Source organism: Somniosus microcephalus, chromosome 14 (assembly GCF_052327205.1).
Source record: "Somniosus microcephalus isolate GS21.2 chromosome 14, FLI_Smic_1.0, whole genome shotgun sequence".
NCBI classification, from domain to species: domain Eukaryota; kingdom Metazoa; phylum Chordata; class Chondrichthyes; order Squaliformes; family Somniosidae; genus Somniosus; species Somniosus microcephalus.
The window spans coordinates 72095410-72110803 of NC_141000.1; the positions used below are offsets into that span (position 1 = coordinate 72095410).

Sequence of the window (15394 nt, forward strand, 5' to 3'; positions counted from 1 at the left end):
ATCTAATGTGATGTGTAAGATAGAAGAGTGGCTAAAATAATCGAAGGAAAACTTGCAGCTGCCAGGTTGTCTAACTCCCAATGGAAGGCTGCAGACCCATTGCAATTTACCATGCAAGCTATATTGGCTGATCAGATGTACTGGGAGTATGTCAAGGAGCCAAGCTTGAAGACAGCTATATGATTCAGGATAAGTTGCATGGTCTGCTATAAGACACCACTGCAAATCAATATAATACCTGACAATAAAAGCATTCCATTATATTTTCAAACCCATATATAGTATGTGTTCAGGTTTTTTCAGAAAAATACACTAATATAATTCTCTTTCTCAGAAGAGAGTATAATTCATAACAGATTTTGCAAGTACAACAGTGGTAAACATTGCCAGAGGGTTTTCACCAGACTGTCACCATGCAGTTCCCTTGCCAAATACTTTCCAATATGTTGCTGATGGCTGTCATGACAGAGGTTTTATTTGAAAGTTGGCCCTTTACCTTATCTGCTCAGTTTCCCCCATCATTTCACACTCCACTAATCCAGATGAGAACATCATTAGAAATCTCCAGTGGTTGCACGATTAAGTTTAATTACTAGTAATTCATGTTTCTTAGAGAAAACTGAATTTAAACAAAATTTAGACAACTGAAAAAATACTTCCAGAGGAGGATAGTATTCCATTCCAATCAGCATTCAGCTGTCTTAAGTCCCCATGTCGTTTCAGTTTAATGGAATGGTGAGGGATACATTGACAGGAACAAAGCAGTGCTTAGAATTTTACTGCAGGACTTTTTTCAGCCTCCTCAATAATAATGAAAAGTAAACAGTGCTCTAAAGTGTACTAATACACCTCAAAAATAGACGATAAATGATTGGAGAGGAGCTTTAAGTTCCTCGGAGTCCACATCACAGAAGACCTCTCCTGGTCCCTCAACACCTCCTCTCTGGTGAAGAAGGCCCAGCAGCGCCTATATTTCTTGAGGAGGCTGAAGGGATGTAATCTGTCACCCCTGATCCTCTCTAACTTCTACCGCTGCACTATAGAGAGCATCCTGACAAACGGTATCACGGTATGGTACGGCAGCTGTAGCTCCCATGACCGGAAAGCCCTGCAGCGGGTAGTCAAAACTGCCCAACGCATTACCGGCACTCGGCTACCGACCATAGAACATATATATCAGAAACGCTGCCTACGGAGGGCACGGTCCATCATCAAAGACCCTACCCACCCCAGCCACAGTCTGTTCGCCCTCCAACCATCTGGAAGACGCTACAGATGCATTCGCACCCGTACGACCAGATTTAGGAACAGCTTCTTTCCCAGGGCTGTCATCCTACTGAACTCCACAAATAAACACTAAAGCCTGCACATCTGCCGATGCACTTTATTATGGTCATATTTATGCTAATATATATGTACAAATGTATGTTGAAATGTTTAAGTGTCCTAATCCAAATTGTACACTCTCGGGAGCCGCAAGCCTACATTTCGTTGTACTGCACTTGTGTACTAACAATGACAATAAAAGTTGATTTGATTTGATTGATTTGATTTGAGAACTGAACCATTGGAGTTAATTTGGTCTCCCTGTGTGAAACCACTGGGAGTTGGGCAGAGTGGTGGCAATGGCTGCCTGCAGGAGTTGGTGGAGAACTTTCCCCAATTAATGGGTCGCCCATCCTTTGCATGCAAAATGCACTTCTCCCATTGGCAGTTCACGAGAGGAAGAATGTCCTCTTCCCCTTGGATGGTCGAGGGGTGTCAAAGTGAGTTGGTGAATGGATATGGCAAGAGGTGGCACAATATGTGAATATGAGCAGCGGTTTCTGCATTACACCCAGGTCCTGGAGAAAAGTTTAATAATCTCACCAGGCATGCCAAGGTAAGACTTCCTTTCACGTTGCTCAATAATCATTCCTTCCCTTCCCTGCTTCCCATGGTTGTCCATAAGTCAGCAGAGAAGACTTCACTGCATCTCCTTTCTGCTTTCACTCACACGCTCAAAAGCTGCTACTGCCCTCACAACTACTCCCTACATTCAATGCATCTTCCTGTCATCATGCACACTATGGTAAGCTGATCTATATATGGCGAGGGTCTTGGGCACATATTAATTCACTTCCACTCTGCTTGGTGGAGAAGCTTGCATACAATAGGAGGAAGACAACCAGCACAGGAGGAGGTGCTACCAATACTCACTCCTATGGAAGAAGCTGCCATTGACATCATAGAAAGATGCTAAGCAGTCAGCGTCAGAGATGGCGAGCCTGGAGGCCTGGCACAGCAGGGGGGAGAAATTCGGTATCGCCCCATTTGGAGCACAATTATCGGCCGGGCACAAAGTTTAGCGCCTGGCGCTAATTATCGCCTCCAACTGCAAACTTGGCTTTTATCGCCCCTGGAGGCGTTTGGAACACTAAATCAGGCACTACACACCTCTCTTAAGGCGCTAACGCCGAGGAGCAAGGCGCTACCTCAGAGCGCTGGCGAAGCTCAGGTGATGTCAGTCAGCAATGGAACACAGACACACTGGCGCCAGCCAGTTCTTAAAGGGGAGGGTCGATCTTGCTCTCCATCCACACCCTGCTCATTGCAGCCTTGAATCTCGGCCTGGAGGGACCTGTACATCAAATCTGCTGGAAAGAACAATGGAAAGGCCCAGGGAAGGAGCTCAGAGTGCAGCCCCCATAGTCTCTTCTAAATCGATGCAAGGTCAAATCAAAATGAACCTGCAAAGTGTTGCTCAGTACCCAAAACTCCTTCACACAGCGTTGAATCTCTCCAGAAGTCTGTCTCTCTCTCTCTCTCTCAGAATGCATGGTGAAAAAATGTCGGTGATAAAAAAAGGTAGGAAGCGGTCACCTTTAAATAGCGCTGCCCTAGTCCCTTCCCGACTGCAAAATGCTCCTCTCAACCTGTCGTTGCTAGCGGCAGGCGGTAAGGCAGGGGGCGCCACTCAATATCCGGTCTGGGGTGCTACCGGGACGTTGCACGCTCGACTGATGTCACGATCTGTGGGCGCAGGAGATCATGGCAGTGGTGTTTAGCGCTGCCGCAAAATGTCTGGTCAATTTTGCGAGCGGTGCAAACATCGCCGTGCCCGGGCGCTAGTTGCTTTGCGCCCCATTAGCGCCCTCTTAGGGTGCCAACGGGAGGCGCAAAGCAATCAAATTTTTCCCCCCAGATTTGTTGGTATCTTCCCTACCTCTTCTTTTTCTACTTAACGCTCAGTCACACAATTACTAACCTTTCAAGCATGACAACCTGGTGTGGCATAGTGCTGCCAGTGATCTGCCAAGTGTTGCCATTGTAAGTACATCCTAACACCTGTCCAACTCCCCCTTTTCTAGGTTCATCAGAAGACTTGCTAGTGCCAGACAGACTGACGATGCACCCTCGCACTTACCACATCAAGCACAGAAATCAGCATCCTATTTGACTTAAATAAAGAGTTTAAGGGGACTGCACTGGGGTAATTCACAGTGAGCCCTCTTCCCCCAACCCCCCCCCCATCCCCAGCCGAACAAGATTTTGACACACCAGTAATAGCATTTTTCAGGGCTGCCAATACTGGGGGCTATGCAGGCACTGGGCTCAACCATCTTCTCCTTTATGGACAAATTGAAAGATCAAATGGATAGGGCCTTCACTTGGATCAGTGCTCTCCTAGTGTCTGCACCACCGCAGAGCTGCAGCCCAGTAGCAGAGGCTGTAGTGCAATGTGAATGAACATTTTGTTATCTCTCATGATGATAGCATTTATGTCCCTTGCTCCAATGTTCACCCTGGAGCCAGACTCCCCCAGCAGGTTGTTGCAATCTGCAGGTGGGCCTGCTCAGCTCAGAGTCCCTGGAGCTTACCGACCACTAGCACCTTATGAGCCACAGCAGCCTACCTCCTCCTATGTTCCGGTCACTGGCAAACACCGAGTATGTAAAAGAGCACTTCAGACATGCACTAGGGACTTGCACCAACATGAGAAATAGTTTGTAGGGCTGTCTGTAAACCATTAAAACCACAGTGCTGTTTGAAACCTTTATGTGCAAAGAGTGTTCCTGAAGTAGCTGGTGATCTTGCAATGTTAGGTGACATGAATAGAAATTTTGGTATTTGGGCAGATGCTCGATTGTAGAATTCAACTTGACTTTATTCATTTTATGTTCAATGGCTGTGTGTATAATACTTCTATGCTGCCCCCTTTTACTTTTTTACTTCATACTCTGGTCTTCGCTTATTACTTTTATAAGTGTGCTAGTTTCCTTTTGAATTCGCTTAGGTGCTTTCTTTTTAATAACTTTGCCTCTGCATACGCATTTTTAATTTCCTCAAGTTAGAGATCCTTTTTTAGTTGTTTTGCCCCCTCTTTGTTTTACCTGCTCTTGATGAAGCTCCACACCATGGCATGCCACTGCCTAGGCTTTGTAATCTTAAACTGAATATTGCAGGGTTTTTCCCCCTGATGCTGATAGGATTAAGATAAGAAATAGAGTCTGTGAGGAAAGGTTTCTTAGTCTTTGGCGTCCCTCCGTCTCAATGTATTAGGATTAGTAATTTTAGATGGCGGAAGCCCTCATTATGGTCTCTGGAAGTTTACCTGCTACTAATATTAGGCTGACTGGCCTATCGTTACCTGGTTTATCCCTTTCTCTTTTGTTGAGCAGAAGTAATACACTGGCAACCAATGTTACCTCTAATTTGTTTTGGCCTGCGCGGTCCCTTTAACGGGCTGCATGGGCTATTCAAAATTCCGCGTATGTGCGTTTTTAAAATTTAAAAGCTGGCTCACTGGCTGCGCGGGACCTTCAAAGCGCGGCACAGCCGTGCAGCTTAAAGGGAACATTGCTGGCAACCCTCCAGTCCACTGGCACAACCTCCATACCCAAGGATGTATGAAAGATTGTGGTCAGTACCTTTGCTATTTGCTCTCTGGCCTCCCTTCTAGAATGCATCCCATCAGGGTCTGTGCCTTTTTCACTTTTGAGTTTCACCTTATCGAATGTTATCCTGTCTAATTGCTCCGCCTCCTTCTCTTGTACCCTTTAATTCTCACTATTGTACTCTTCTGTGAAAATCGAAGCAAAGTACTCATGTGCATTGCTGTTATTCCTTCATCCTACATGAGATTTGTTAGGTGATCTATAACACTCCACTGAGAGAGTGCCCTGTTGGCTAATAACAACCTTCCAGCACATAAATTGCAACCAGCCAGAAAATTTGTTTTCAAGGATTTGGGCTCAAAACATGCCAGAGTCGTGCTTGCCCATTTTTCTGATCCCACTGCGCTCGTTTTGCACTGGCGCAACTGAGTAAAATCAGCCCCACTGACGTAGTTACCACCACAATACTTGCGGCACTGCTGATGATTAAATATTTACTTCTGAAGTGCTACAGTAGCTATTAGTTAGCGTCTGTAATGCCATTATCCATTAAGTTATTCAGGTAACAAGTTAATGCTCAAAAGAAGAGTGCTTTTAGATACAAAGAGACACTGATGGTTTCCAAGACAAACTTGAATCTTTTACCAGCCAACCGTTACTGTGCTGCATAAGTCAGAACACTACATAACTAGCTCAACAAATGGTGTAATCACCGTTAATTAATCCATGCATTAAAGTTAGTCCATGGACAATGTGAATCCTACTTCCTGGCTAAGCCTACTAGTAGGTGGGAAAACTTGAGCCACTTCCCCCAGATAATCTCGCCCTTTAGGGGGAGCTTCAGTGTCAGAGAAGACTGGAACTCAGATCTTCCTGTTGAGACCTTAGCACATTTATCTTATTGCTTTTCTGAGACACTAATTTTAAAAAATATTATCCCACAGGTTGGGTCACACTGCAGATTGGAGCACTAACTCATCATAAGCAGTGGATGCCAACTCCATTTCACACTTTGATAAGTTTCTGATCACAGTGACAGTCCTCTATGGAGGATGTGATTCCAACAGAGGCCAGGGGAGATAAAAATCAAGTAGGGAGTCCATATCGGCCCACTGAAAAAGTACTGGCAGTGGCTGGAATTCAGGCTGGCTGCCCTACTCTCTTGGATGCAGAAGCGGCACATCGCAGTGGGATCATGAAACAGCGAGTTCAAACTGGCCTGAGAGCTGTTCCGTGTTACAGACTTCCCAGTTTCCAGCGTAGTTTCCCTGACACTAGGCAGCTCCAGAATAGCTCCTAGGTTAGTCTGAAATCATATCACCACTCTTTTTACCTATGAAACCGCTCTAGGGTGCTCGTCAGTGACACTATCGGAGTAGTTTAACAACAAGGGTAAACAGATCTCCAGGCAGACAATAAAATTGACTTCTTTGGGGAAAAAAATCAAAATTTAACTCAAAATAATTTTTTCTTCTATAAAATGGAGGAGAACTTTGAATAAAAAGTAGAGTTTCCATCTTTCCTTTCCCCCTTAACCAGTGTACTATATTATTTTTAAAAAATGAGGAACTCACTTGTTCACCAGATTTCCAGACAGAGAGAGTGTTGTTACTTAAGTAGCTACTTAATTTAGATAGTATTCATTGACAATCTTATCTCTTTATTTTGAAGTGTGATAACCAAAGTAATACACTTACCATAAAATGAGGCCGTGTTAGGATACACTTCAATTCCTTTGCATCATTGTTTTCTGGATAGCATGAAATCTCTTCCAACACCTGCAAGATACAACAAATTCTTAGCAAGCTTCTGCAGGTACTAAACTTGCAAAACTAAGGATATGCCACTATTTGAAGTTGAAAATTAGTTTGGGGGAATGGAAGGGGCAAGGATATTTTCTTAGTTTTGTTGAAAGCTACTTTACAGTGAGTGAGTCTTACCTGATCTAACAGATATGGCTAGATTTTCCTCCATGATCCTGTCCTAAATCAGGTGTAAACTTTTGCAGGAAAATGAGGCAGTGACTCCCACTGCTGCCTCCCCACTCTGACTTTGACTTTCTTCCCTCTACCCCTGCTAGCTGCCATTTTCCTGCCTATTGCATGCAAATGCCAACATTGGTGGTGGGTCCAGGTTTGTGGCGGGTTTTCCTGCTGTGCGCCCGCGGACACTCCCTGGGACCACCTGCTGGAAGATGGTGGTAGGCCCGGAGCAGCAATGGCCTCAATGTGCTCAAATGGAGTAACAGGGCCTAAGTAAAGGCTTCCTATCCCTTCATTTCAGCCCAATGGACTCATTTTCATTTCGCTTAAAATTAATTTTTCTTTTGTCTTTTCTGGGCTTTTCTGTCCTTTAAAATCCCCAGACAACTTTTCTGGTGCTGTAACGAAAGCCCCGCTGCAGCACTGCCAGATATCCATCATTTGCAATGGCAGGGATTTAAGGAAGTAAATCACAGCTGAAAGTTGATACCTGATGCACCATTTACTTTATGGGATGGCAAAACCCATCTAAGGAGATAATTTTCTTAGGTGCCTCAAAAGTCACCACTGCCTTGTGGTAATTATTGCCCCTATGGGAAGGAGGCAATGATGTTTTCTGGCCTCCTACATGGGCCAGCAAAGCAATTTTATCAGCATATATAATTAAATATGTTCCCAATTTCATTGGGGCAGTCACAGTAGCCAGATAATAATCTGCAAATCAAGAATCTAAAACAATCATGCATAAATAATTTGCTGTTTTAGTGGAATCTATCTAAACAAGTCAGATTCCAGAGTTTAGGCAAATATTGCAGAACTGCTTTTTGTTCTGCAATTAGAGTAGATTGTGAGAGCACATTCCTTTAATCTTTGCTCTGTGCTTATATGGGTCATAGTGGAGCATGAGCAAAGAGCAGCAACAGCTAAAAAATGTAAACCGGTTTTCTTGGATGACAGAGTGGACATTATATTATTCATACAGGCCTTCGACACTGTCAACCATGAGGGATTATGGAGTGTTCTCCTCAAATTTGGCTGCCCTCCAAAGTTTGTCACTATCCTCCGCCTGCTTCACGACGACATGCAAGCCGTGATCCCGACCAACGGTTCCACCACAGACCCAATTCACGTACGAACCGGGGTCAAGCAAGGCTGTGTCATCGCACCAACGCTCTTCTCGATCTTCCTTGCTGCAATGTTCCATCTCACCCTCAGTAAGCTCCCCGCTGGAGTGGAGCTAATTTACAGAACAAACGGGAAACTGTTCAACCTCAGTCACCTCCAGTCCAAATCCAAGATTGTCCCATCCTCTGTCGTCGAATTACAGTATGCAGACGACACTTGCGTCTGCCATCACTTGGAGGTCGAACTCCAAATCATCGTCAACACCTTCACTGAAGCTTATGAGAGCATGGGCCTTACACTAAACATCCGTAAGACAAAGGTCCTCTACCAACCTGCCCCCGCCACACAGTACTGCCCCCCGATTATCAAAATCCACGACAAGGCCTTGGGCAACGTGGACCACGTTCCATACCCCGGGAGCCTACTGTCAACAAGGGCAGACGTCGATGACGAAGTCCAACACCGCCTTCAGTGTGCCAGTGCAGCTTTCGGTCACCTGAGGAAGAGAGTGTTTGAAGACCAGGACCTCAAACCCGGCACTAAGCTCATGGTCTTCAGAGCAGCAGTGATACCCGCCCTGCTGTATGCTTCAGAGACATGGACCATGTACAGCAGGCACCTCAAAGCACTGGAGAGGTACCACCAACGCTGCCTCTGCAAGATCCTGCAAATCCATTGGCAGGATAGGCGCACCGACGTCAGTGCTCTTGCTCAGGCCAACATCCCCAGCATCGAAGCTTTGACCACGCTCAATCAGCTCCGATGGACGGGTCACATTGTCCGCATGCCCGATACGAGACTCCCAAAACAAGCGCTCTACTTGGAACTCCGATACGGCAAGAGAGCCCCAGGTGGGCAGAGGAAACGCTTCAAGGACACCCTCAAAGCCTCCTTGAAAAAGTGTAACATCCCCACTGACACCTGGGAATCCCTGGCCCAAGACCGCACAAAGTGGAGGAGAAACATCCGGGAAGGCGCCAAACACCTCGAGTCTCTTCGCCGGGAGCAAGTGGAAGCCAAGAGCAGGCAGCGCACGTCAACCCAAGCACCCCACCCACCCGCCCCTTCAACCACCGTCTGCCCCACCTGTGACAGAGACTGTAGGTCCCGCATTGGACTCATCAGTCACCTACAAACTCATTTTTAATGTGGAAGCAAGTCATCCTTGGTTCCGAGAGACTGCCAAAGAAGATTCATACTACAGGGTAATACATTACTGTTGGAATCCATTGCTTTTATTTATTTGTCCCCACCCATACTGAATAAAAATTGCTTCCATCAGTAAGGAAAGTTTAGTTTCAAGTACAAGATGCAGATATTTTGCAGTAGTGGTATGAAAGGTTTTCTTCTTGTCGCAGTTAGGAAAACATCAAGAAACAGGCACATGATATTGGTTAAAGGGGAAGAAAAATCTATGGAGAATATTTTTGTCAAAGTAGTCCTTTGTTTTATGCAGAAAAATAAAGTACTCATTAGAATTCTGTTTGACTAATTTGTTAATTTTACAACCCACATGGGGCCTTGAGTTGAAATTAGGTTTTAATTTTTGGCTGCAAAGCACAAAGTTGTTATTTTGCTGACTGCCTTGGTCCACATCTCAGGCAGGTTTTATTTGTGCTTTCCCCCCCCAAATGTCTGCAGTAACAAGGCTTCAATTGTGCTTTTACAGGGTCATGGTTTTGTCTGAAGAGTCTTCCTGACCTTGCTCCTCTTAAATTTATTTTGTATACCAGATAAAAGTTCTAGAATATTGTGACTTACATAAAAGAGAAACAGATTTGGCTCCCTGTATTAGTGTGTACTGGCAGTGTCCTTCAATACTTTGCCCTAGTAAGTATTCAGCAGGTGCAAATGTGGAATGGAGTGTTGCCAGACAATTCAATTGCTGTGGCCATCAGAGCCAAGCCGATGGGTGTCTGCAAGCGATAACACATGTACACTTCCAGTACTACAAGATAGCAATTAACCACTACCCTGGCTGATTTTTTTCCTCCCTAACCTAGGACACTGAAACCAAGGCCCCGATTTTCCCGAAGGTGCAGGGAATTGTCGGGTTCCGACCCGAATCTAAATGGGTCAGCCAGCTGCATGCAATTTTCCCTCAATTGGCCAATTAATTTCCAGCATGTGGGCACCCTTGCTAAGTGTCCAATTCCAGCACGGTGGCATAGTGGTTAGCACTGTTGCCTCACAGTGCCAGGGACCCGGGTTCGAATCCGGCCTCGGGTGACTGTCTGTGTGGAGTTTGCACATTCTCCCCGTGTTTGCGTGGGTTTCCTCCGGGTGCTCCGGTTTCCTCCCACAGTCCAAAGATGTGCGGGTTAGGTTGATTGGCTATGATAAATTGACCCTTAGTGTTAGGGGGATTAAATACATGGGGTTACGGGGATAGGGTGGGATATGTGTTGGTGTAGGGGTTACGGGGATCGGGTGGGATATGTGTCGGTGCAGGCTCGATGGGCCGAAATGGCCTCTATCTGCACTGTGGGGTTTCTGTGATTCTGTGATTCCAGTCAGAAAGCCCCACATTATGATGTCATCATTCGTGGTGCTTTTAAAGTCTCCAGCAAGCTTCTCAACCAGTCTTGCAGAATGGCAGAGGAGCCTGCACCGGCTGAGGCTGAGCTGCCGCCAAATTTGACGAGGCCTCATTGCAGACATTGGTGGATGGGGTTAGGGCCCACAGGGAGGTCCTCTTCCCTAGTTCAGGGAGGAAGAGGCCTCCCAAAGAGACCAGGGCTGCCTGGATGGAGGTGGCTGCAGAGGTCAACTCTCTGGGAGTCATCCGTCGGACCTGGATGCAGTGCAGGAAGCGCTTCCATGACCTTCACCGCACAGGAAAAGTAAGTACGAAGTTTCCATCACCCTCAACCTGATCCCCATTGCCTTTCCCCAACAGCACTCAGCTTCAGCAATCTCTTCCTCCACATCCCACTTCACAGTCACATCCATGCACCCTTACCCATTCCCTATCTCTCTATGCTCACATTCACATAACTATTCCACCATGCAGCCCTCTCACTCGGATGCTTGGAACACAACTGACAACACACAGGGAGGGCCCTTGGTCTTGCAGCCTCACACCATCTTTGTCTCCTTCTAAGTATCTATGCTATGCAATCTCTACACTCACTCCTGCACTCTCACTCAAACTCCACTTGTCTCCCTCATTGCAGGAAAAGAGAGCTCACAATAGACGAGAGCGTGCGAGGACTGGAGGAGGACCACCCTCAATCGCCCACCTGAGCCCCTGGGAGGAAGCTGTGATGGAGATTGCTGGGGCTGATGTGCCTGTGGATGCTGGGGCAGGAGAGACAGGAGCAAGCCCACAAGCTGGTGACAGAATAGTTCCCCATCTCTCTCATTGACATAGCATGAGTTGCTGATATGATTCTGAAGCCACATCATTTGGATTTATGAGCATCTGCCAAATCCAATGTGCAAGTAGCCTTGGCATCACATCTCTAACTCTTTCCTTTACTCCCCCACAGGACCATCCGGAGCCCCCGTCGCCACTGCCGAGGAGGAAGAGGCCTTGCAGCCAGACTCCTCAGAGGAAGCTCCAGCCTCTGAGGGTGCAGCGTCAGCAGAAGTAAGCGCACCCAGCACCAGCGCAGACACTCACACCTCGGTGGGACCTTCGAGACATAGAGTAGTGTTGTCACCTGGTGTATCACAGCTCACAAGTGAGCATCAGCAGAGTGTGGAGACAGGGACAGCAGTGGAGAGTCCTCATCAGCAGTGGAGAATCCTCGTCAGAGGGCGCAGGCCTCTGCCAGCTCAGCTCAGCTGCATGTCGACCCTATGCCTCTGGGTCCATCCGCAAGACAGGAGGTGATGGATCTCCATGCATAGATGCAGGAGTCTCTGGCAGGTTTTGTCTCCAGGGTCGTTGCGAGTGTGGAGCGAATGGAGGAGTCCATGGCGAGCATGAGCAGAGCCTTATTGGAGTCATTGGCGCATGAAAGCATCACCATGGAAAGGTTGGCTACCTCCGTGGTAAGGCTGGCTGCAGCCGAGGAGAGGAGGGCTGCGGCCGAGGAGAGGAGGGCTGTGACCATGGAGGAGCTTAGTCGCCAGGGTATCGAAAACATGGTGAGTGCTCTGAATAGAATGGCATCTCTCGAGGAGCGATGGGCATCTATTGAGCACCGAAACCAGACCTTCATGGAAGTCCCTCTGAGCAGGACTTCCAGTGCTGAGACGGGTCCCCATGGCCCCCCTGATGTGCAGCAAGGTGCTCTCCAGCCACTTGCAGGCGCTGAGGGGGGAGCTGACCCATGAGAGGGAGGTTGTTGGCACACCTCAAGGAAGTGGGGGCTCCTCTCCATGCGCTCACACTTCCATGCCACTTCAGAGCCCTCGGTCAGAGCCCCGCCGGAGTCCACACCCCAGTGAGATAGGAGTCTCAAGCCCTGCACAGCTGCAGGAGCAGCAGACTGCTGGCGAGCCCTCACAGGCTCGCCACCCCAGAGGACGCCCGCCAAAGGTGTCGAGACAGGCACAGCAGGAAAGTGAGCAAGGGGCCTCCACATCTGCTGAAGCCACAGGGGTGCCACTACGTAGGAGCACGCATAAGAGAAAAATAAAGCACCACTAATCACAAGGGTAGTCACTTGCAAATAGTTTTAATGCCATCAGTTTCCTGTACATAAAAAATCTGGTGGCAACTGCTGCAGTTATGGCGTCTGTCCTCGCACGCACGCTCTCGTCTATTGTGAGCTCTCTTTTCCTGCAATGAGGGAGACAAGTGGAGTTTGAGTGAGAGTGCAGGAGTGAGTGTAGAGATTGCATAGCATAGATACTTAGAAGGAGACAAAGATGGTGTGAGGCTGCAAGACCAAGGGCCCTCCCTGTGTGTTGGCGAATGGGGATATCACATAGAGGCCTTAGGATAACTTGCAGATGTCAGCAAGCTGGTCAAATAGGTAGGAATGTGCAGGCATAGGCCACTGTCCATGGTCAGTTAAAAAGCAGTGAGGCTGCAGTGTTTGATGTACCAGGCTACGCAAATCTGCCCAGGATGAGTGCGTTCCTTGCATTCCGCCCAGCAATGTTCTCGCGCACTGGTGCCGCTGGTTGGCGGGCTTCTGCAGGATGCTCGTTTCCGTCCTCCTCCTCCTCAGCATCATCCTCATCCGAGGCGGCTCTGTGAGGAGCCTCTTGGTCCTGCGGAATCGGCAAGCCATGACGCTGTGCCACGTTGTGAAGCACACAGCATACCACGACGATTTTGAAGACCCTGACTGATGAGTACTGTAGGGCTCCACCTGATCTATCGAGGCATCTGAAGCGCATCTTCAGCAATCCGATGGTTTGCTCGATAATGCATCTGGTGGTAATGTGGCTGGAGTTGTAGCGCTCCTCAAATTCGCTGGCTGGTCTCCTCAACGGCGTCATTAGCCAAGAGCACAGGGGATATCCCTTGTCTCCAAGTAGCCATCCTTGAAGTTTGTTTGGCGGACTGAATAGCGGAGGCACAGTAGACTGGCGCAGTATGAAGGAGTCATGGCAGCTGCCAGGGTACTTGGCACAAACATGCAAAATCACCTTCTTGTGGTCACACACCAGCTGAACGTTAAGGGAGTGGAAGTCCTTGTGGTTGACAAAAACTCCTGGATTGCGGTGGGGTGCCCCAAGGGCGACATGTGTGCAGTCAATGACGCCCTGCACCCTTGGAAAGTCTGCCAGCTGAGCTAATCCAAGCGCTCGTGCCCTCACACTTGCACGATCCCTGGTGAAATGGATGTGATTGTGCGCGAGGGCAAGAGGGCATCGGTGACCTGTTTGATGCAAGTGTGTGCGGCCGCCTGGGAGATGCCGCTGATGTCTGCTGCTGATCCCTGGAAGGAGCCTGAGGCATAAAAGTTGAGTGCGGTGGTGACTTTGATGGCCACTGGTAAGGAGTGTGGACCTGGTGCTCTGGGCTCCAGGTCTTGCTGCAGCATTGCACAGATGTCAGTCACAACCTCTCGCGAAAGTCGGAGCCGCCTCTGGCACTGCTGCTCAGTCATGTTGAGGTAGCTCACACTGTGTCTGTAGACCCTGTTTGGGGGGTATCTCCTGCGCCGACGGCCTTCCATGCACTGGCCCCTTCTGGCCTGTGCTGCCTCAGGTGGCTGAGCCGCAGCCTGTCGCTCCTGCTGTTGCTGGAGTTGCTCCAGCCTCCTCTGCTGTTGGAGATCCTCTAATGCCACGAAGGGAAGGAACAAAAGGCCTCCCATGCTTCTGGCAGATGCCTCCGTTGAGGAGGCGCTGAGCTAGGGTGTTGAGAGGGGCTTCCCAGGAGAAGTGTGTGAGGCTCCAACCTTCCACAGCTGTGCCTAAGCCTTCAACAAGTTGCCCCAAGCCTTCAGCAACAAGGTCCTGCAGCCTACAAATGCTGTCTGATTAAATCTCTTCAGTCCTGATTGACCTGCAGCTGAAAGCAAGCAAGCCAACTTTGTTCACGCCAGGTTTCATCAGCGGTGTTCCCACCAGGCGTGTTTTATGTGGGGAAAGGCTGAAAATTGCAAGGGACCCTGAAAATAGGATTAAACATGCCAATTATTGATCATTAGGCTCCCGCCTGCTGCGTGCGGGACTGATTCGGGTCGCGCTGAAACACGGGGGCGAAAGTCGGGCGGGGCAGGGGGGTCGCGACCCCCTATTTCTGCGATTTTTCAGCCCCCGCCTGCCTGAAAACCCGCCCAACGGCTGGGGGAAAATCCGGGCCCAATTGTACTGATCCCATCACTGTCCTGTCTGAAATCAGCCTCCCGTCAGTCACTAATGTGTTTTTTTTTTACTATGTCGAAGATATGTAGAACACTATTTTTATGAACATACTTACAAACTAACTGCTTCGTTTTATTTTGTCATCCTTTATTAAGTGTCAATATTTCTGAGCCTATAATTAGGGTTGCCAACTCTAGTTGGAGGTAGTCCTGGAAGTTTGATCATGTGGCACTTGATCACGTGATGTCTGATCATGTGATGCTTACACATTTACAAATGTTATTGCATTTTTCCTTAAGGTTGGATCTCCTGTAATTGCGTATCTTTGCTTATGGTTTCATGCCAGCAGCTGTTGTGCAAGAATTTCTGAGAACCAGGCAGCCACATGTGAGCAGCCCCTTATGGATGTCCAGTTTTGAGCTGCTAGATCTGTTCTTAATCTAGCCCACTTAGCACGATGGTAGTCCTAAATGACTTAATGGTGTGTCCTCAGTGTGAAGGCAAGTCTGTTCACCAATACGGTTATGGACAGATGCATCTGCGACAGGTAAATTAGAGTTCAAGCACGTTATTCCCTCATGTTGGTTCACTCACCACCTGCTATCTCCTGCAGGACTCGGTCACCTCGGTAAGTGCTGGTACTACCGAGCCATTCAGTGATGGACACTGATGTTCCCCATCCAGATTACATTC

The 15394-nt window shown here is 48.1% G+C and overlaps 1 protein-coding gene across 16 annotated transcripts in view; it reads right to left on the minus strand.

The window, feature by feature from the left end:
• caska (calcium/calmodulin-dependent serine protein kinase a) overlaps positions 1 to 15394 on the minus strand; it is a 540018-nt gene that overhangs the window by 73579 nt on the left and 451045 nt on the right. For all 16 annotated transcript variants that reach the window (XM_086006664.1, XM_086006672.1, XM_086006668.1 and 13 more), the window contains one exon: positions 6575 to 6655. In XM_086006664.1, coding sequence (XP_085862790.1) covers positions 6575 to 6655 — 81 coding nt within the window. The remainder of the gene's footprint in view (positions 1 to 6574; positions 6656 to 15394) is intronic.